This window comes from Ovis aries, chromosome 18 (genome assembly GCF_016772045.2).
Source record: "Ovis aries strain OAR_USU_Benz2616 breed Rambouillet chromosome 18, ARS-UI_Ramb_v3.0, whole genome shotgun sequence".
NCBI classification, from domain to species: domain Eukaryota; kingdom Metazoa; phylum Chordata; class Mammalia; order Artiodactyla; family Bovidae; genus Ovis; species Ovis aries.
Genome location: NC_056071.1, coordinates 31,659,260 through 31,682,783, shown reverse-complemented (window position 1 = coordinate 31,682,783; position 23,524 = coordinate 31,659,260). Strand labels below are relative to the sequence as shown.

Here is a 23,524-nt window from a genome sequence, read left to right as displayed (position 1 = left end):
GGCACATCAATTCTACCCCTGGCCCAGGAAGATCCCACAAGCCACGGGGAAACTAAGCCCGTGAGCAGCGACTACGAGCCCACGTGCTACAACTACTGAGGCCTGCACACCCAAGAGCCTGTGCTTCGCAAGACAAGCCACCACCATGGGAAGCCTGCCCGAAGAACACGAGAGTAGCCCCCATGCTCTGCAACCAGCGACAAGACTGAGGGCAGCCGAGAAAAAAAGTCGTTATCATGCTGACGGCACATACTATTGATATGGTGCAATGAAAATGACACTCTCTCTTTGTGTCTTCCTCCCCAAAACACATAACCTCAGTCTAATCATGAAAAAAAACCATCAAATACCAATTGAGGAATATGCTACAAAATATCTAACCAGTACTCATCAAAACTGTCTAGATCATCAAAAACAGTGAAAGTCTGAGAAACCGTAAGAGCCAAGAGAAGACATGACTACTAAACGTAACGTGGCGTGCTGGATGAAAGCCTGTAACAAGGACATTAGGTAAAAACTAAGGGAATCTGAATAAAATATAGACTTTGGTTAATGTATCAAAACCAGTTCATTAAATGTAACAGATGTACCACAGTAATGTAAGATATTACTAATGGGGAAAATATACAGGAAAAAATAATTTGAAAATTGCTAATGAAGATTATCTTCCTGCATGAGAGATTATAAACTGCTTGAACATTCAAACTTTTAACAAACAAGCCAATTTTTTGGTAAAGAAAAAAGGCGTTTTTTTTGTTTTGTTTTGTTTTAAAGAAAGAATAAAGAAACAGAGAAGGTTAAAGTCTAAATGGGAAAAGTCATTTTCTACCCAAGCATTCTACAGTTTTTCAAAGGACAGAGAAGAATTAACAATTCAATTTCAGTCTCAGGTCAACTCAAATAGTTATTTAAGAAGCACTGAAGGAAAAGTGCCTTGAAATACCTTTTTTTTTTAATTTTTTTTCCCAAAAATTTCAATAGTTTATACTCATAGAAATCAGGCAACTTCAAAACTTAAAAAATTTTGGCTTCCGAAGGGCCACATAAATTTCTAGTGAATCTGTTATAATTCACTACTATAACATTATTCCAATAAATACGTTAAAGAGCATACCTGACTCAGGGTGAATTAACTACAGTTCTCTAATACGCAAACGGCACTCAACAATTTGTCAGTACCACACAGAACTGGACATCCACACACATCAGTGTATGCTCTCCTTGGTGGACTGGCAGGGAGAGTGAAAACAGTAAATTTAAAACTGTCAGTCTGTCAGAAACTGTAAGATCACAGAGATGTCTAGGCCCATCCCTTCCTCTCCTCTAACTGAGGATGGGAGGTAAACCATAAGAACTAAACGTATTCAAGAATCCCCTAGAACAGCCTGAATGCAGGTTCAACTCAGACATCACTACTACCACCATTTACCAGATCAAAAACATCACTTCTGTCTATGTGAACTCGAGCCAGATCACTGACATTTTTTGAAGGAAAGGAAATGTTGGGAGAGGGCAAGGAGCAGGTGTGAACCTCAACAGCTTATTTCCTTTCCCTTTAACATCTTGAGGAAATACCACTGGAATAAAAGAACCATGCTATATTTTTGCGAAACCCTGCCAGGATCTTTTTTATTAGAGTAATAAAGGACTTATTTAAAGAACAGCAGTGGATAAGTGGACATGAAACATCAAGCTAAGAAAACACATTAACTTAATCCAACTTACAAGAGTTGTGCCGACGACGGAAGCTCTTGGACTGACTCAAGGATTCCGTGTGCCTGTCCACGTAGCTCTTTGAGCACTGTTGCTGCTGGGGAGAGATGGCAACATCTTGGCTCTTCACATCTGTCCTCTTGGGGATGTTCTGAGGGACACTGCTCGAAGAGGCTGGCTTCTTGACCAACTTGCCTGTGCCATTTTGATTGATACCAACTTGGCAACCAACACCAGAGGAGCCTAATTCTGTCTGATGAAGATCTCCAAAATGCTGGGTTTCTCCAGGGCCTGGTATCTCCAGAATTTTTAATTCTGTAATGTCACCTGCCCTGAAATACATAAAAGAGTCCAAGTCTCAAAACTAAAATAGTGATAACGGTGATGAAACTGAGATTATCAGCAACAAGCCACACCTTTGGAGGGCTTCATTTCAATGAGTCATCAAAGGCAAAACCTAAAAAAGATGGTGGCGTACTTAAAGACAAGACTTAGCCACCAACATTCAATGGACACAGCACTGACCTTTAAAAGAGACCTATTGTTATAACATATACTAATGCATGTATATGGAATCTAGAAAGATGGAACTGATGAACCTATCTGCAGAGCAGCAACGGAGACACAGACATTGAGAACAGGCAATATGGATACGGCTGAGGCGGGGAGGGAGGAGGGTGTGATGTATGGAGAGAGTAACATGGAAACATACATTACCATATGTAAAACAGAGAGCCAATGGGATTGTGCTGAATGACTCAGGGAACTCAAACCGGGCTCCGTAACAACGAGAGGGGTGGGATGGGGAGGGAAGTCGGTGGGAGGTGCAAGTGGGAGGGGACATAGGTAAACCTACGGCTGATTTATGTTGACATTTGGTAAAAACCAACACAATACTGTAAAGCAATTATCCTTCAATTAAAAATAAATAAATTTTTTAGAAAAGAAACAAAAAATAAATTAAAAGCTTAGAAAAGGAAAACAAAAAAGAGACCTATTGTTAAGGGAGTCGGAGACGGATGGACTGGGCATTTCAGGTTAGTAGATACGAACTGTTAAATATGGATGGACGGACAACAAGGTCCTACTGTATAGCACAGGGAACTATAGTCAACATCCTGGGATAAACCATAATAGAAAAGAACATAGAAAAGAATGTGTGTGTGTTACTGAGTCACTTCGCTGTACAGCAGAAATTAACACAACACTGCAAATCAACTATACTTCAATAAAGAGACCTATTGTTCATCATAAAACCATCATTAATATCTTAGATTTCTAGAATGCTTAATGGCTTTTTTCATTCATTTACCTACCTGCTCACTCAAAAGGTATACACAGGGTACTTACTATGTGGTAACCCCCGTAGTAGAAGTGGGGTATATAAAGACGAAAAGTAATATATGCTCACACAGAACTCGAAGTCTGTTCAGCAGAAAATTCAAGTAGGTAATCAAAAGTGTTGAATACTATGACAGAGGTGTGTACTGGGGACTAGAGCCTCCCAGAGCAAAATACATGTTAGTCTGGTAGAGATGGATGAAGCACTTAAGCCAAGTCTGGTTGGGGAGGGAAAATAAGAGTTGGCCAAGCAGAGTATGGGAGGGAAAGGGGCACCTTAAGCCAAGGCTCAGAGACTGAGGCCATGTGAGGAACTGCAAAAGTTACTGTTGTTAGCGTAAATGTTATAGTGTTACTAAAGAGACAAATGCTTATAGAGGGCCATCAGGAGGTAAGGCTGAAGAGAAGATTAGGGATCAGATCATAATCACACTGGGTTTTTCTGGTGTCTATAAGAACAGTGAAGAAACTAGAGGCAGGGGCACCAGTTAGGAGATGAGGCAGAAATAAGAGGGGATGTATAAGACCATGGCATCTGGTCCCATCACTTCATGGGAAATAGATGGGGAAACAGTGGAAACAGTGTTAGACTTAATTTTGGGGGGCTCCAAAATCACTGCAGATGGTGACTGCAGCCATGAAATTAAAAGACGATTACTCCTTGGAAGAACAGTTATGACCAACCTAGATAGCATATTGAAAAGCAGAGACATTACTTTGCCAACAAAGGTCTGTCTAGTCAAGGCTATGGTTTTTCCAGTGGTCATGTATGGATGTGAGAGTTGGACTGTGAAGAAAGCTGAGCGCTGAAGAATTGATGCTTTTGAACTGTGGTGTTGGAGAAGACTCTTGAGAGTCCCTTGGACTGCAAGAAGATCCAACCAGTACATTCTAAAGGAGATCAGTCCTGGGATTTCTTTGGAGGGAATGATGCTGAAGCTGAAACTCCAGTACTCTGGCCACCTGATGCGAAGAGTTGACTCATTGGAAAAGACCCTGATGCTGGGAGGGATTGGGGGCAGGAGGAGAAGGGGACTGAAAGGTCGGGCAAGGTCGGGCATGTTGAGGCATGCCTGGACATGTTGAGGCATGCCCAGGCGTGCTGAGGCATGCCCCGGAAAAGTGCCACAGACAAGTCCCGGAGGTGGGCCAACAACCAAGCCGTCCAATCAGGTGCCGACACGGAGCCTTTGGACACCAACCACCGCTGAGCCCACGCTTTCTTCCTTATATGGGAGCCCGGCCCTGGCTATAAAACCCTTCTCCACCCCTCATACCTCGCAGACTCCCTTTGCTTCCTTGCTCACCCGCCCCCTGGAGTTCTGCCCGAGAGCGACCGCCCAATAAAGGCCCTGATCAACGGTCCATAGGGGTGGCTCTTTCTTCCTGCTGCGTTTCTTACAGGGACGACTGAGGATGAGATGGCTGGATGGCATCACTGACTCAACGGACATGAATCTGAGTGGACATTGGGAGTTGGTGATGGACAGGGAGGCCTGGCGTGCTGCGATTCATGGGGTCGCAGAGTCGGACACGACTGAGCGACTGAACTGAACTGATACAGCAAGTGACAATGCAAAGAGAGAAAGGAGGATGGAACCAAAAAAACATTTGGAATCCAAAGAATTTGGTGACTAACTGAACATGAAGATCAAGAGAACAAAGAATTCATTATGATTCCTAAGTTTCTAACCTGGGTGAAAGGTGTCCTTAGTCAGGGAAATACAGTGGACTAGTGGCAAATGCAAGGTGTGTGCGCTAAGGGGAGGAGTGTTTTTACTATGGGAGAGGCCTGGGAAAGTTAGAAAGTGATGAGAAGAGAGACAGTATAAAGGTTCAAAGTGAAGACACAAAAGAAAAGGGGTAGGGTCTCAAAGGATACAGAAAACGCTAACACAAAGCATATGTGATAAGGTTAGCCTTGAACACAAAGGGTATACCTTCTGTGAAGACTTCAGAGGAGGTAAGCAATAAGGAGGGATACACACCTACAGAAAAGGTTAGGTCTGGGTGTTGTTTAGTAAGTCAAGGAAGCTCTTGCCAGAAAGTGTTTTTTTAAAAAAACGTTACGAAAGGAAGGTTTCTGTGAAACTTGTGAAAAGAGGGATGTGAAGACAACATCTAAACTTGAGATCTGTTGGCAAACACTAAAGAAAAAATACATTCCTATAGCTAAGGACTTTAGCTACTAGTTAGAGTGTGTCTCTGGAGATAAATTATAATACAAATCTACAAAGAGAGATAGTTATGTGGGGGGACGGGAAGGGGGAATCAATAAAGGCCTTACATATAAGAAAGAACAAATAATACAAAACTGAGAAAGGAAATCTGAAATCGTAAAAAAAAAAAAACAAAACAGAAAGATGATTCTAAATCTGACACATTTAAATATAATATTGCATGTCTGACAGAGATAAAAAAAAATGTTTCACAAACCCTGAATCATCAGCTGAAAGCTAATCACTACACAAAGTCTGCTGAAACAGCATCAGAACTAGAAGATCTAAGGTGGTAAAATCTACCCCCTGACAAAAGTAGTCCTAAGCAAGAGAATATCGGCAATGAGACCTAGGTCAAGCTCCGCAGATCACCAGACTGGATTTGAAGAGTCAGTTAGGACACTCACCTGAAAGTGACTTCTGGCACAAGGCACTTCACTCCATTGTGGAAAGGCCGGGTGAGAGAAATCGTCTGGCTGACCTGATCCACTGCTGACACTCTTCCCTGATAGACACCCAAGCTATCTCCACAGTTGATGGACACAATACTGCCCAGCCAATCTGTAGCCATGTTTCAGATGTGAGATTTCCGTGGAGAGAAGGAATCATGCAGTGCACCTTGAGAAACAGACAAATCTCCAGTAAAATTTAGCAAACATTGTATCAGGTTATATAATAGGTGCTGCTTAATAACACATATTCTATCACAACCTTAACTGAGGTAATAAAGCATTAAAAATAAAGCTTTTTTTTCCCCACTAGGAGTAAGCATACTGATGAATAAGCAATATCATTACATATATAGTTCTTTTAAGTACTTTCAACCATATGTACTAGCTACTTACCTAGACATACTTTAAATGATAATAAAAAATCCTCTACAAAATTTATTTTGAAAGTTGACTGAAGGCATTACAGAACACTAAACCTAACAACTACGGGACATAGACTCTTTTCCAGTTCACCAACATATGCTGGGCCTTAAACTAGTATCAATTCATTTCAAAGGACTGAAATCTGACAGAGTATACTTTTTGTCCAAAGTCAGAATTAAATTTGAATTCGATAATAAGATTTTTCAAATCTCTCCAAATAACTGTAAATAGAGCAAAACATCTCTACATAACCAATGAGTCAAAGAAGAAATCAAAAGGACAGTTAGAAAATAGTTCAAAGTCAAGGAAAATGAAAATAGAACATATCAACATTTGTGGGATGTGCTTAAAAAAGTGTTTGAAAAGAAATTTATATATTTATATTTTCTAATATAAATGCTTATATCAGAAAGGAAGAAAGGTTTAAAACCAATGATTGAAGCTTCCATCTTAAGAAGCTAGGCAAAAAGGAGCAAATTAACCAAAGGTATTAGAAAGAAATCAAAGAGTAGAAATCAATGAAATAAGAAACAAGAAAAATACACAAAACCAAAAATCTGTTCTCCTGAAAATATCAATGAGGCTGATAAATCCCTAGCTAGAATAACCAAGAAAAAGAGAGAGAACATATATTGTCAATGTCAGGAATGAACAACAGGACATTACAGGCATTAAAAAGATAGTCTTACGTCAGTAAATTTGACAACTCGGATGAAACAAAGAAATTCCTTAAAAAACAAGTTACCAAAAGTGATACAAGTGTAAAACAGACACAATCACTAACACAAAAAAGCTAGAAATAGATCCATACAAATATGCCTAACTGATTTTTGACAAAGTGGAAAAGTAATTCAAAGGAGGTAATATAGTTTTTAACAACAAATGGTAATGGACAAAAATTACTAGAACTGATAAAACAAATTCAGCAAGGTGACAAGATACAATTAACATACAGAAACTGGCTGCATTTCTTTACACTAATAGTGAAATATCAGAAAGCGATATAAACAGACAATCCTTTTTAAAAATCACCAAAGATTAAAAATAAAAACTTCGGAATAAACCTCACCAAGGAGGTGAAAGACGCTGAGAACTACAGAACATTAATAAAGGTAACTGAAGATGATTCAAAGAAATGGAAAGATATCCCATGCTCTTAGATTGAGAGAATTCATATTGTTAAAATGGCCATAATTATCCAAAACAATCTACAGATTTAATGTGATACCTATCAAGTTACTCATTATATTTTTCACAGAACTAGAAAAAACAATCCTCCAATTTATATGGAACCATCAGTTCAGTTCAGTCACTCAGTTGTGTCCAACTCTTTGTAACCCCATGGAGTGCAGCACACCAGGCCTCCGTGTCCATCACCAACTCCCAGAGTTTACCCAAACTCATTTCCATTGAGTCGGTGATGCCATCCAATCACCTCATCCTGTTGTCCCCTTCTCCTCCCGCCTTCAGTCTTTGCCAGGATCAGGGTCTTTTCCAATGAGTCAGTTCTTCACATCAGGTGACCACAGTATTGGAGCTTCAGCTTCAGCATCAGTCCTTCCAATGAATATTCAGAACTGATTTCCTTTAGGATGGACTGGTTTGATCTCCTTGCAGTCCAAGGCTCTCAAAGAGTTTTCTCCAACACCACAGTTCAAAAGCATCAATTCTGCCAGTCTATGTCTGACGTAGGGTGCAGCATGCTTGGGGCTGGTGCATGGGGATGACCCAGAGAGATGTTGTGGGGAGGGAGGTGGGAGGGGGGTTCATGTTTGGGAACGCATGTAAGAATTAAAGATTTTAAAATTAAAAAAAAAAAAAAAGGAAACTATTGTATTGTTTCTACCAGCCCAAGTAAAAACAGAAAATAGCAAAAAAAAAAAAAAAAAAAAGCATCAATTCTTCAGCGCTCAGCTTTCTTTAGAGTCCAAGTCACACATCCATACATGACTAGAAAAACACAGCTTTGACTAGATCGACCTTCGTTGGCAAAGTAATGTCTCTGCTTTTTAATATGCTGTCTAGGTTGGTCATAACTTTTCTTCCAAGGAGCAAGCGTCTTTCAATTTCATGGCTGCAGTCACCAGTGATTTCGGAGTCCAAGAAAATTAAGTCTGTCACTGTTTCCATTGCTTCCCCATCTATTTGCCATGAAGTGACAGAACCAGATGCCATGATCTTAAGTTTTCTGAATGTTGAGTTTTAAGCCAACTTTTTCACTCTCCTCTTTCACTTTCATCAAGAGGCTCTTTAGTTCTTCGTTTCCTGCAATAAGGGTGGTGTCATCTGCATATCTGAGGTTATTGATTCCAGCAATCTTGATTCCAGCTTTTGCTTCATCCAGTCTAGCATTTCGCATGATGTACTCTGCATATAAGTTAAATAAGCAGGCAACTGCAGCCTTGACATATTCCTCTCTCAATGTGGAACCAGTCTGTTGTTCCATGTCCAGTTCTAACTGTTGCTTCCTGACCTGCATATTTCCTCAGACTTCTCAGGAGGCAGCTCAGGTGGTCTGGTATTCCCATCTCTTTAAGAATTTTCCACAATTTGTTGTGATTCACACAGTCAAAGGCTTTGCCATAGTCAATAAAGCAGAAACAGATGTTTTTCTGGAACTCTCTTGGTTTTTCGATGATCCAACAGACATTGGTGATTTGATCTCTGGTTCTTCTGCCTCTTCTAAATCCAGCTTGAACATCTGGAAGTTCACAGTTCACGTACTGTTGAAGCCTGGCTTGGAGAATTTTGAGCATTACGTTGCTAGCGTGTGAGATGAGTGCAATTGTGCAGTAGTTTGAGCATTCTTTGGCAGTGACTTTCTTTGGGATTGGAATGAAAACTGACCTTTCCCAATCTTCGGGCCACTGGTGAGTTTTCCAAACTTCCTGGCATATTGAGTGCAGTACTTTCACAGCATCATCTTTTAGGATGTGAAACAGCTCAACTGGAATTTCATCATCTCCATTAGCTTTGTTTGTAGTGATGCTTCCTAAGGCCCACTTGACTTCACATTCCAGGATGTCTGGCTCTAGGTGAGTGATCACACCACCGTGGTTATCTGGGTCATTAATATCTTTTTTGTATAGTTCTCCTGTGTATTCTTGCCACCTCTTCTGAATATCTTCTGCTTCTGTTAGGTCCATACAATTTCTGTTCTTATTGTGCCCATCTTTGCATGAAATGTTCCCTTGGTGTCTCTAATTTTCTTGAAGAGATCTCTAGTTTTTCCCATCCTATTGTTTGTCTCTATTTCTTTGCTTTGATCACTGAAGAAGGCTTTCTTATCTCTCCTGCTATTCTTTGGAACTCTGCAGTCAAATGGGTTTATCTTTCCTTTTCTCCTTTGCCTTTAGCTTCTCTTCTTTTCTCAGCTATTTATAAGGCCTCCTCAGACAACCATTTTGCCTTTTTGCATTTCTTTTTCTTAGGGATGGTCTTGATCACTGCCTCATGTACAATGTCACAAATGTTAGGTCCATGAATCAAGGCAAGTTGGAAGCGGTCAAACAGAAGACGGCAAGAGCAAACATCAACATTTTAGGAATCAGAGAACTAAAATGGACTGGAGCGGGTGAATTTAACTCAGATGACCATTTTATCTACTACTGTGGGCAAGAGTCCCTTAGAAGAAATGGAATAGCCATCATAGAAACAAGAGAGTCCAAAATGCAGTACTTGGATGCAATCTCAGACAGACAGAATGATCTCTGTTCCTTTTCAAGGCTTAACCTGACACTCTGTTACAACAGGTGGGGTGGGGGTGGTGGGATGTTCAAGAGGGAGGAGACATTTTGGGAGTTTAACCTGGTACTCTCACAAATAGTGAGGTGGGGGTGGGCAGGAGGTTCAAGAGGGAGGGGATATATGTATAACAGATGATTTATGCTGTTGTATGGCAGAAACCAACACAACATTGTAAAGCAGTTATCCTCCAATTAAAAATAAAATTTTAAAAAAGCGCCTCCAATATTATCTCCTAGAAACAGTATTATCTCTATCAGATTCAGTTCAGTTCAGTTCAGTCACTCAGTCGTGTCCGACTTTTTGCGACCCTATGAATCGCAGCATGCCAGGCCTCCCTGTCCATCACCAACTCCCAGAGTTCACTCAGACTCACATCCATCAGGTCAGTGATGCCATCCAGCCATCTCATCCTCCGTCGTCCCCTTCTCCTCCTGCCCTTAATCCCTCCCAGCATCAGTCTTTTCCAATGAGTCAACTCTTCGCATGAGGTGGCCAAAGTACTGGAGTTTCAGCTTTAGCATCACCTTCCAAAGAAATCCCAGGGCTGATCTCCTTCAGAATGGACTGGTTGGATCTCCTTGCAGTCCAAGGGACTCTCAAGAGTCTTCTCCAACACCACAGTTCAAAAGCATCAATTCTTCAGCGCTCAGCTTTCTTCACAGTCCAACTCTCACATCCATACATGACCACTGGAAAAACCATAGCCTTGACTAGATGGCCCTTTGTTGGCAAAGTAATGTCTCTGCTTTTGAATATGCTATCTAGGTTGGTCATAACTTTCCTTCCAAGGAGTAACCGTCTTTTAATTTCATGACTGCAGTCACCATCTGCAGTGATTTTGGAGCCCAAAAAAATAAAGTCTGACACTGTTTCCACTGTTTCCCCATCTATTTCCCATGAAGTGATGGGACCGGATGCCATGATCTTCGTTTTCTGAATGTTGAGCTTTAAGCCAACTTTTTCACTCTCCTCTTTCACTTTCATCAAGAGGCTTTTTAGTTCCTCTTCACTTTCTGCCATAAGGGTGGTGTCATCTGCATATCTGAAATTATTGACATTTCTTCCACAATCTTGATTCCAGCTTGTGCTTCTTCCAGCCCAGCGCTTCTCATGATGTACTCTGCATAGAAGTTAAATAAGCAGGGTAACAATATACAGCCTTGACGTACTTCTTTTCCTATTTGGAATCAGTCTGTCGTTCCATGTCCAGTTCTAACTGTTGCTTCCTGACCTGCATATAGGCTTCTCAAGAGGCAGGCCAGGTGGTCTGATATTCCCATCTCTTTCAGAATTTTCCAGAAAATTCAGAATTTCTGAAAATTCTATCAGATTACTTATCACATTTTCTTTATTGATTGCTTTTTGTTCCTATCTGCCCACTGCACACATCATCTCCCAACGTGAGATGATGTAGGAGATGATATATGAGAAACTCCTTTAAGGACTCATGTTATTACTAATGTAAATCACTAAATTTCTGATTATTTCGTTAAAATGTTATGAGTAATAACCAAATTATCCATATTATCTTCGGGTATAAAATGCACATTTGTGCCCCATCTGTGTTTCTACTTTTTTATATTAAAATTTCAAAAGCAAAAAAAAGATGTTTAAATATATGTGTGTGTATATATACATACACACATACACATTACTCATATACAGTTGAATGTTACTCAGCCACAGAAAGAATGGAATAATGACATTTGCAGCTACATGGATGGACCTAGAGATGATCATACTAAGCAAAATAAGTCAGAAAGAGAGACAAATACCATGTGATATCACTTGAATGTGGAATCTAAAATATGCTACAAATGAACATATCCATGAAACAGAAATAAACTCACAGACACAGAAAACAGACTTGTGGTTGCCAAGGAGGACAGGAGGTGGGGCAGGAAAGAACTGGGAATTTAGGATTAGCAGATGCGAACTATTATATATAGCAGAGATAAACAACAAGGTCCTACTAAACTGTACAGCACAAGGAACGATATTCAATATCCTGTGAAAAACCATAATAGAAGAGATAATGAAAAAGAATGTATATATGACTGAATCATTTTGCTGTACAGCAAAAATCAACACACTATAAATCAACTGTAAATAAATTTTTTTAAGTTGAACAAATTATATAAATAAAAGAAATGAAAGGGCTGCAGTAAAAACATCAGATAAAAGATTAAGGCAAAAACATTAAAAGAGTTAATTCATGCCTAAACAATATATATTATCACTGAGGGTACAACTCACTAATAATAATATACTGCTATAATTTTCCATTTAGGTAATATGATTATGTCAAAACATAATATAGAATATAAAACAAGTATATAAAATATTCAAGAATTTTTAAAGTCAATAGAAGAGAATTAATACAATCTTCTATACTGAATCAAGCAGCAAAACAAGTATTTTTAAAAATAAAATAATCTAGATACTGAGTTTAATAATCTTATCAGGCTTTGTATTTCCAATGAAAGAATACAAATACCATATACCTTGCTTCAGTTGTTAAGACAAATGGTAATGGATATTCATTAGTAGAAAATCAACCCTGATATAAGTTTCATAATTTATATACACATTTAATCAAAATGGGTCATAGACTTAAACGTAAAATGTCAAACTATAAAACTTTTAGGAAAAACATAAGAGTAAGCCTTCAGGATCTAGGGTGAAGCAATGACTTCTTCAACTGGACACCAAAAGCATGACCTATTAAGGAGAAACTGATCAGACTTCTTGAAAATGAAAAACTTTCATACTGCAAAAGGATCCGGCTTTTTTAAAAAAGTTACAGACTGGAAAAAAAAATTTACAAATCATATATATGACAAAGACTAATGACCAGTATCTAGAATACATAAATAGAACTCTCAAAACTCAGTGATGGAAAAAAAAAATCCAATCCATAGTGGGCAAAAGACACAAAAGACATTTCAACAAAGAACTAAACAGATGGCAAATAAGTCCATGAAAAGATGTTCAACATCACTACATTAACCACTAGGGAAATGTAAGCTAAAACCACAATGACACACTACATGCCCACTAGAACAGCTAAAATAAAACACACTGACAACACCAAGTACAAATAAGGATGTGGAAAAATTAAATAACTCATACATTCATACATACTCATATATTCATACACAGCTGATGGAAGTACTAAATGCTGAAGCCATTTTTTTATTAAAAAAAAAAAAAGCAGACATCTCTGGTGGTCCAGCGGTTAAGAATCTGCCTGCCAATGCAGGGGACACAAGTTTGATGCCTGGTCCAGGAGGATTCCACATGCTGTGGGGCAATTAAGCTCATCTCCACAACTTCTAAGCCAGCACAGTGCAACCACAGAAAGCCTGCATGCAGCAACAAAGACCCAGTGCAGCCAAAAAATAAATAAATAGCCAAAATGGAGGCTATTAAAAAAAAAAACCTAAACACGCAACTCACATGACCTAGCAGTTGAACGACTGGTCATTTATCTCAGAGAGTGGAAGACTTAACTCACAAAAAAACCTGTACTTGAATGTTTATATCAGGTTTACTTCTAATAGCCTCAAACTGGAACAGGCTAGATGACTTTCCACGTGTCAAAGGTTAAACACAAACCGTAGTATGGAGAAAAAGTGAAAAAAGCCAACCCCCAAGGATTACATTCTTTATGATTCCATTTGTGTAATATTCTTGAAATGACAGCTATAGAAACGGAGAAGAGAAGAGTGGTTCCCAGGAGTGAGAGAAGGGCCAGAGACACAAGGAAAACAGGGATGGCTATAAATGAGCAACATGAGGGATCCCTGTGGTTAGGGAAACATTCTGCCTCTTGACCACATGATGCCAATCTCCTGGTAGTGACACTGTACTATTGTTTTGAAAGATGTTACCAATAGGGAAAACCAGGCAGGATATATGGAATCTCTCTATTATTTCTTATAAGGACATATGGATCTACAGCTATCTCAAACAAAAAGGTAAAAAAAAAAAAAAAATCAATGTCTTCTACCACATTAACGAAGCAAATGGGAAATTATGTATGATCACATCAACAAATGCAGAAAGATAATCTGACAAAATTCAACATCATCCATGATATAAAAAAGGAGCAGCAGCATCTATAAAACAATTATAGATAACATCATATTAATGGTGAAACAATGAATTCTTTCCCCCGAAGACTGGGACAAGACAAGAATATCAACTCTCACCAGCTCTACTTCTTATTCAACATTATATTATAGGTATTAGCTACTGCAGTAAGAAAAAGAAATAAAAAGCATAAATACTGGAAATGAAGATGTAAAGTTGTTTTTATTTGTAAACTTTATTGTTGACTGTGCATGTAGAGAACCCTAGGGAATGTAACCCCTCCCAAGAAACCCTACTAGTATGAAACTTTAGCAGGGCTTCCCAGGTGGCGCTAGTGGTAAAGAACTGCCTGCCAGTGCAGGAGACTTAAGAGACACAGGTTCGATCCCTGGGTCTGGAAGATCCCCCTCCCCGGAGGGGGATGTGGCAACCCACTCCAGTATTCTTGCCTGGAGAATCCCATGGGCAGATGAGCCTGGCGGGCTACAGTCCACGGGGTCACAAAGAGTCGGACACAACTGAAGCAACTGAGCATGACTTTAGCAAGATCACAGGATACATGCTCAATATAAAATAAACAACTGTATTTTATATAATAGCAACAACCAACCAAAAATAAAACTTTAAAATACTATTTAAAATAGCGCTAAAAAACACAAAAACTTAGGAACATATCTAATGAAAAATGTGCTGGACCTCTATGATAAAAACTACAAAAGATTGCTGAGAAACAGGAAGAGAAGATCTAAATAAATGGAGAGATGTACACATTCACAGACTGAAGAGCTTAATGTTGTCAAGTCTCCTCAAGTTGGTCTGCAGATCAAATATAAATAAAGATCCCAGTTGGCCTTTTTGGAGAAACTGGAAAACTGGTCCTAAAATCTATATGGAAATGCAAAATACTTAGAACAGCCAAAACAATCATATAAAAGAAAACCAAAGGCAGTTGTTTTACACTATCTTATTTCAAGTTTTACTATAAAACTATAGAAATCAATGTGGTACTGGTGTGAGGAGATAACCAGACGAACCGAACAGAGTTTAGAAACAGACCTACACAAACATGGTTAACTGACTTCTGATCACAAGGTATCAACATAAATCAATGGAGAAATCAAAAAGTATTTTTTAATAAATGGTGCTAGACCAACTGGATATATATGAGAAAAAATATCTTTCTATTCCTATCCCATACCAGATACAAAAAATTAATTCAAAATAAACTATCTAAATATAAAAGTTGGAGAAGGAAATGGCAACCCACTCCAGTACTCTTGCCCAGAGAATCCCATGGATGGAAGAGCCTGGTGGACTACAGTCCACAGGGTCACAGAGTCGGACATGACTGAGCGACTTCACTTTCATTATAATATAAAAGTTAAAACTAAAGCTACTGAGGGGAAAAAAAAAAACAAAACAACAGAACATCTAAGTGACCTTACAGTAGAGAAAGATTTCTTAGACAAAACTGAAATACACAGTACTAATCATAAAAGAAAAAAAATCTGATGAATTAGATTTCATCAAAATTTAAAAGTCCTGCTCATCAAAAATCATCATTAAAGAATACAAATTGGAAGACGTGTCAAAAACAAAGACGCTGGGAGGCAACTAGAGCAGTCTATTTAAGAGACAGTGGTAAGCTGGAATAGGTAGAAGCAATGGAGAAGGGAAAAAGTTGAGATTCAAGACCAAGACTGATATAGGTGATGGCCTGAATTTGGTAATGATTTAATATAGTAATAGGTAACAGAAAGGGATGGGGGGAAATCACCCTTAATAAAATAAAAGGTGAATGGAACACATGTAATCCCACAACCTTTACACACATACCATCATATTATGTAACAATAGCAGCAGCTAGTATTTATTGCTCATTTACTATGTCTCAGGACTGAGTTAAAACTTTAAGGGCCTTCTTTAGGGGCCTTCAATCTTCATGACAACCCTATGAGATGATTACTTTACTAACCCATTTTACAGATGGGGAATTTACAACAGAGAGATTAAAATGGATATTTACACACTTATAATCAGAGCATAAAGGCAGCTTCTTAGTAAAATAGCATATTCTCCATGTGTATGTGCTATTCCACTGCATTCACATAGCAGTTTTTTCCTCAGTGGAATTTAGATAATTCCGTTTTTCACAATTATAGTTAATGCAACAATGATCAATTTCATTCAGTGCTTATCTTGAATAGTTTTCTCAAGATAAAGCCTCAGTCAGTCAAAATGTAAAACCACCTAGATTTGATTACAATACACCATAGTAGAAAACTATCTTTTCTCCAAAACAAATCATTTTCAATTTTTTTTCAAACCGAATCATGCTCTGGATGGGTTAAGATAATCATACATTTAAAACAAAGGTACTGTAAAAAAAAAATTTAGGGAGGTATTCCATATAATCTAGCCCCATTTCAACATCATCCCAATGAAGGCTACCTCCAAAGATCAAGAATTTCAAGAAAACTCCCAGATTTATGATGGCAAAAAGATGTTTCTGCCCTCTATTATAACCACACCAAAACAAGAAAAGAAAAAAAGAAAAGGAAAGTCACAGTTAAGGAGAAAATATTCCCAATAGATAGGATCCAGAATACATAAGGAATATTTACAAATAAATAGAAAAAAAACATCAGTTTCTTAAAGCAGGCAAAAGAAGCTATGTGAATAGTCAATAAACATATGAAAAGCTGTTCAGCATCATTAATTATCAGGGAAATGTGAACTGAAACATAATGAGACACCCAAATGTCCAAGATGGATGAATGCATAAACACTCCATAAAAATGGAGTATCATTCGGTCTTTAAAAAGGAAGGTTTTGATGTATGTTACAACATAAATGAACCTTGAAGACATTAAGTGAAAATGAAGTAAGACACAGAAGGACATATCTTGTATGATTCCACTTACATGAGGTCTCTAGAACAGTCAACCTCACAGGGGCAGAAAGGTTTCCAGGGCCTGGGAGAGCACAGAAATGAAGTGTTACTATTTCAAAGGTACAAAGTTTCAGTTTGATATGACAAAAAAGTTCATGATGGTAATGACTGCATGACAATGTGAGTGCACTCAATGCCACTGAACTGTACACTTAAAAACTGTTAAAATGATACATTTTATCATTTGTATGTAAATGATAAAATGTATACTTTATCATACAAATGATAAAACGTATACTTTACCACAATTTTAAAAAGTATTAGATTGGGAAAAGACCACCATAGATATTATATCCACTACTACAGATCAAAAATGAAAGCGCCAAATGTCTGTGATAATGCAAAGCACTGGAACAACTCTTAACTGCTGATAGTGTAAAACGATACAAGCACTCTGGAAGAGAGGTCAGCAGTTTCTTATAATGTTAAATATATATCTGTGACCCAAAATTTCCTGTCTAGGATTTACCCAGGAGAAATAAAAACATATATTAACAAAAAGACTTGTATACAAGCGTACAAAGTACCTTTATAACAGTCAAAAACTGGAAACGAGGAGAGAGGAAACAAATCATGGTATTAATTATACCACAGAACACCACTTAACAATAAAAAAGAACAAACTACTTATGCTACTAATACAAGGTTGATGATACTCAAAAACTGAAAGTCACAAAGATACATTTATATGAGCCTATTTATAAGAATTTCTACAAGAGTAACTATAGTGAGAAAAATCCGAAGTCGTCCACCTATAGGTCGGAAAATTGACTAGAAAGAGGCAGAGGGACTCATGGAGTAAAGAAAATGTTCTTTGTTTTTACTGATGCAGTAGTTACAAGGATGTACACATCTAGCAAAATTTACTGAATTGGGCATTTAACATCTGTGCATTATTATTGTATGCAAGCTGTATCTTAATTTTTTTAAAAAAGGAGGAAAACTACATGCAGCCAACATAACCAGTATAGTATGACACAGAATATTTAGTCATTCCTTCAATAAGAAGAGATTAATTTCCCAGAAAGGTTTTCTATAAAACATAAAGATGAAAACTCACACACTGGACAATGCCCGCAAAGATTTCTATTAGGCATCTCATAAATGTCCAAAACAGAATTCTTAATTTCTTTAGCCTAACACTCAACATCCCCCAATTTGTTCCTTCCCAAGCTTTTCTCACGGCTTTTCAGGTGGCTCAGAAGTAAAGAATCCACCTGCCAAGGGAGAACATGTGGGTTAGATCCCTGGGTTGGGAAGAGCCCTTGGAGGAGGAAATGGTTACCCACTCCAGTATTCTTGCCTGGAAAAATCCTCTGGACAGAGGAGCCTGGCCGGCTAACAGTCCTTGGGGGTCACCAAAAGTTGGACACAACTTAGCGACTGAGCCTCAAGCTTTTCCCATCTCAATAAATGGCATCAACATACACTATACTGCTTAGACAAAGGGGAAAAAAGTCAGGAGTCTTCTTGATTCCTTTCTTGTCCTTCATCCCATACATTCAATTCATCAATAAGCCCTATCGTCACTACTTCAAAGATAAGTCCATCTCTCTCCACCTCCACTGCCACTTACCTACTCTAAGTCACTATCATCTCACAATTGCAGCAGTCCCGTTATATCTCTGCCTCGACTTCTGCCCCTCTAATTCTTTCTCTACACTGCAGCCAGAGTAAATTTTAAAATGTAAATCAGTTGTCATGATTCTGCTTAACCTCCTTTCCACAGACTGCAAGCCCTACACAATCCCATTTCTACTAACCTCTACAGACAGCTTCATCTCTCACCACTCCTTTTCCCTGTTCTCCAGACAAACTGACCTTATCACTGTTCCTCAAATACATCAAGCTTGTTCTCTCCAAAATTCTGCACCAGGTATTTTCAGAACACTCTTTCCTCAGTTATACGAATGGCTAGTTCTATCTTGTCTTTCAGTTACCTTCGAAAATGTCACCACACTAAAGAGGCCTTCCCTGGCTACCCAATTTAATGTGGCTAAACTCCCTATCACTCTCCAACACTTTCTGTTATAATTTCAAAATGACTCACCACATGAATTATCTTATTTATATTGTATGTGTCACCCCAACAGAATGTAAGCTCCACGAGGGCAAGGGACCTTGTCTGTTTTGTTCAGACAATAAGATTGCCTCTAGAATGGAAGAGGAACTCAGTAAATAGTAATTCAATCAAAGGAGACATAATGAACCTAACAGAAGTTAATCACTCAAAATCTAGAGTTATCTAAATGCCTTAGCTCTCCTTAGAAATGGTTCCAAAAACACAATATCCCTAAGCATATTCTATGTGAAATTCTATGTAAGATATGAAACCTAACACTGTTCTACACACAAAGGGAAGTCAGCAAACAGCAGGTGACATAGGGGCTTCCCGGTGCTTAGCGGTAAAGAACCTGCCTGCCAATGCACCAGACCCGAGGTTGACCCCTATGTCAGTAAGATCCCCTGGAGAAGGAAATGGCGACTCACTCGAGTATTCTTGCCTGGGAAATCCCATGGACAGAGGAGCCTGAGAGGATACAGTCCATGGAGTTGCAAATAGTCAGACAAAACTTAGCGACTAAACAATAACAAACAATATTAAGCATAAAATGAAACACTGGCTTAGCTGTTCCACAAAAAATAGAAAAGAAATAGAATAACATTTTAAACAGTTTTCAAATATTAATTTCAGAAATATATCTACATGAAACATAAGCCTAAAAAAAGAAAAACAGTAGAAATATATTTAAAGGAGCATAAAAAGCACTCCTTCAGTTAAAAAAAAAAAAAAAGAGTGTCTCATTAGAAACACAAAAACCTAAAGACAAACTCCAGTAGTTCTCTATTACTTAACTGAGCAAGTATCACAAAACTGTGCTGACAGAACAGACAATAAAAGACACAATGCATTAGCAGGCTCATCCATAATTTTTTTTTTTTTACTACAGAGTATTCCAAACATATACAAAGATAGACAGAACAGCATAATGAACCCCACATACTCATCACTGAGTTGCAACAATTATCAATTTATCTCAAGGAATTTAAGAAATCAAGTGAATTTCCAGTGCAACACAATTTCCACGACACTGATGACAGAAAAAGGCACAAAACAGCCATGATTTTATGCTTATTTTCCCTTTCCTGATTGACCTGTGTCTACTTAATGCCACAAAATATGAAGTTCCTTTCCTATCATTTATACTTCATCATAATCCTACTTTGATGATTACTTTAGATTGATGCAAAACGAAAAGCTGCAACTGGCCGTAAGAAATGCCAGAAATCAATTAGATGGGAAAAGACTTCTACTTCTCCATTCAACATATATCTTTAAGACACTGATACTACACATACAAGTTTATATTTTGTCAATAATAACTAATAAGTAGGATTTTTAATAGTTTTAAAGAAAATTTCTTTATTAACTGGAAACAGTAAATCTAAAACAAGTGGAGTGCCAACATGGGGATTTCTAATCAGATGAACACACTAAGGGAGAACACACCCAAATCAAGACACAGTATTTTGAACACCCCAGAAGGTTCCACTGTGTTCCCACAAAGGTAGCCATTATTCTGATATCTATCACAAAAGAGTCATTTACCTGTTTTTGAACTTCATATAAATGGAATCATAAAAGTTCTCTCAAAGTGTTGCCTTCTTTTGCTCAACGTTACACCTGGGAGAGTCACCCCTGTTGCATGTAGCAGCAGTTCATTCTTTTCAGTGGCTATATAGTATTCCATTACATAACTATGCCTCAATGTATTTATCCATCGTAGTCCTGATAAGATGGACTATTTCCAGTTTGGGGGCCATTATGAATAGAGAATTAAACAGTTTTGTATATACTTTGTAGTGGACAAACGTACCCATTTATGCTGGACATATTACAAAGCAGTAGACACAGGTTCAATCCCTGGGTTAGGAAGATCCCCTGGAGGAGGAAACAGCAACCCAGTCCAGTATTCTTACCTGGAAAATTCCATGGAGAGAGGAGCCTGGCAGGCGACAGTCCATGGGTCACAATGAGTTGGACACGACTGAGCAACTGAGCACACTAGACACAGGATGATTCTACTCAAATGCTATTAGGATTTCCAGACTACCAAATGCCGCACTATGAGAAGCTACCAAATCATTTCTCTTGTAAGAAGCCTTTAGATAACAAAGTCAGGTAGACCGAAATGGTCTTCCACTCATCATGCAATTAAAGTAGCTGTCAGAAACGATTCAAAAGCAAATCGCTGATTACAGAGCTACAAACTTCCATCTCATCCACATCTGACAGAGTTCTTCAGCATTCAGATCCAATCCTTTGATCTGCTGCTGCTGCTAAGTCACTTCAGTCGTGTCTGACTCTGTGCGACCCCATAAACGGTAGCCCACCAGGTTCCGCCGTCCCTGGGATTCTCCAGGCAAGAACACTGGAGTGGGTTGCCATTTCCTTTTCCAATGCATGAAAGTGAAAAGTGAAAGTGAAGTCGCTCAGTCATGTCCGATTAGTAGCAACCCCATGGAGTGCAGCCCACCAGGCTCCTCCGTCCATGGGATTTTCCAGGCAAGAGTATTGGAGTGGCTAAGGACAATTAAATCAACAATTATGGATAAGTGGTTAGTTATGGATTTCTGAAAAACTAGGTATCTATGTAGAAACGTGTCTATAGAATCAAAAGCTTGGAAATGACAGAGATCTTGAAAGAAAACATCTACTAGTACAATCCTAGTACTAAGTCCCTATCTTCCACAAAAGGCAGCATAGTGAAAAAGGCACGGGCTTCTGAAGTCAGACATTAAAGGCCAGAATTATGAGCAAATTATCCTAATCTGAGTCTCAACTATCTCAATTATAAAATGGGAAGTAGAGCTGACCCTCGAACAACATGGGCTTGAATGGTGCAGGTCCACTTAAAATACCTATTTCCTTCACCAAATACAACAGTACTACACGATGGGCAGTTGCCTGAATGTGAGATGCAGAACCACAGATACAGAAGAACCATGTATACGGAGGGCCAGCTATAGGTTAGTCTCAGATTTTCAACTTTGCAGACGGTTGGAGGCCCTGGCCCCCAACTGTTCAAGAGTCAACTGTATACCAATTAAACGATCTCATAGAACCACTGTGAAGATTAAATGAGATAATCTATATAATTTTTACCATATACCAAATTTTACTTCAAATGTCTCCCTTTTTGGGCGGGGGGTGGGGGGGGGCAGCTTGCAGGATTTCTGTTCCCTGACCAGGGATCAAACTCATTCCCCCTGCAGTGGAAGAGCAGAGTCTTAACCACTGGGCCACCAGCGAAGTCCTACAAACACCTCCTTTTCACAGAAGGAATACTGGCCAAATAGGGGATTCAAGTTATGGCCCTAGAAAATTATACTACGAGGGTCACCTTCCGTCTCACCTGAAAAACTACAAAAATGCCTAAATTACCTCTACAACATCTTGGAAATGAAGACTCAATCTTCAAAGTGGAATACACACATCCTTAGGAGTACACAAAGACATGGAAGCAAGGGAATCAACTTCCACCCTACTCTATCATGAAGCTGATCTGCCTAGATAGCAAATAAAGACTTTCAACCATAAAGTTTATTACTTTAAAACAGGAGTCAGAAAACTACACCCATGTACCAAATCTGGCCCACTGCTAACAAAGCAGAATTGGAACAGAACCTAGTACAGCTCTCTGCTTACTGTCTGTGGCTGTTTCTGCACGTCAATGAGAGAACTGAGTAGTACTAACGGAGACCACATGGCCCACAAAGCCTACCAGCAAGCCCTTTACAGAAAAACTTTGCTGACTCCTGTTTCAGGATACAGTTCTGTGGGGTGCATACAAGTTCAAAAAGAAAAAAGAAAATAAGAAATTCCCAGAAAGATAAAACTACCAAAACTGACTCAAAAAGTTAAAAAAAAAAAAAAATCCAGACAGACTTACACCAAGTAAAGAAATTGAATGAGTAATTTTAAAATCTTCCCACACGAAAAAGCCCAGGCGCAGAGGACTTTGCTGGTAAACTCTATCAAACGTAAAGAAAGAAATAATTACCAATTCTACATAAATTCTTTCAGAAGACAGCAGAATAACGTTTTCCAACTCACATTATGAGGGTAATTTTACTCTTGATACTGAGTCCAGTCCAAAGACATCACAGGAAGAGGATACCTCAGACCAATATTCCTCATAAAAATTTTTAATATCAGCAAATTGAATTCAGCAATATATAGAAAGTAGGATACACCAAGATTCAACAGAATCCATTCTAGGAACACAAGACTGGCTTAACATCTGAAAATCAGGTAATGTAATACACCATTTATACACAGCCATATCTTCGAGGGCTTTTATATCTAAAAAAGATTATCTATATACTTTTAAAGCATCAAATTACTATTAGATTTAGAAAACTTTGTATTTATTTCTCAAAAGTCAATATTTACAACCTAACAGAAATTACATACTAAACCATTTTCAATTAAATGTTTAAATTACTTAAATTTATGATGACCCTTCCATTTCATTAAACTACACTGGGCAAATGAGATTAACCAGATGATACTTTCT

General features: G+C 38.4%; 1 protein-coding gene across 2 annotated transcripts in view; it reads right to left on the bottom strand.

Moving 5' to 3' along the window:
* Positions 1-23,524, bottom strand: part of EDC3 (enhancer of mRNA decapping 3) — a 54,903-nt gene that overhangs the window by 29,444 nt on the left and 1,935 nt on the right. Inside the window, exons 2-4 of one of the 2 annotated variants that reach the window (XM_012098695.4) lie at positions 16,915-16,965; positions 5,681-5,891; positions 1,726-2,045 (exon numbers count right to left, since the gene is read on the bottom strand). In XM_012098695.4, coding sequence (XP_011954085.1) covers positions 1,726-2,045; positions 5,681-5,844 — 484 coding nt within the window. In that variant the 5' untranslated portion in view covers positions 5,845-5,891; positions 16,915-16,965. The remainder of the gene's footprint in view (positions 1-1,725; positions 2,046-5,680; positions 5,892-16,914; positions 16,966-23,524) is intronic. The other variant, XM_004017852.5, reaches the window with a different exon arrangement.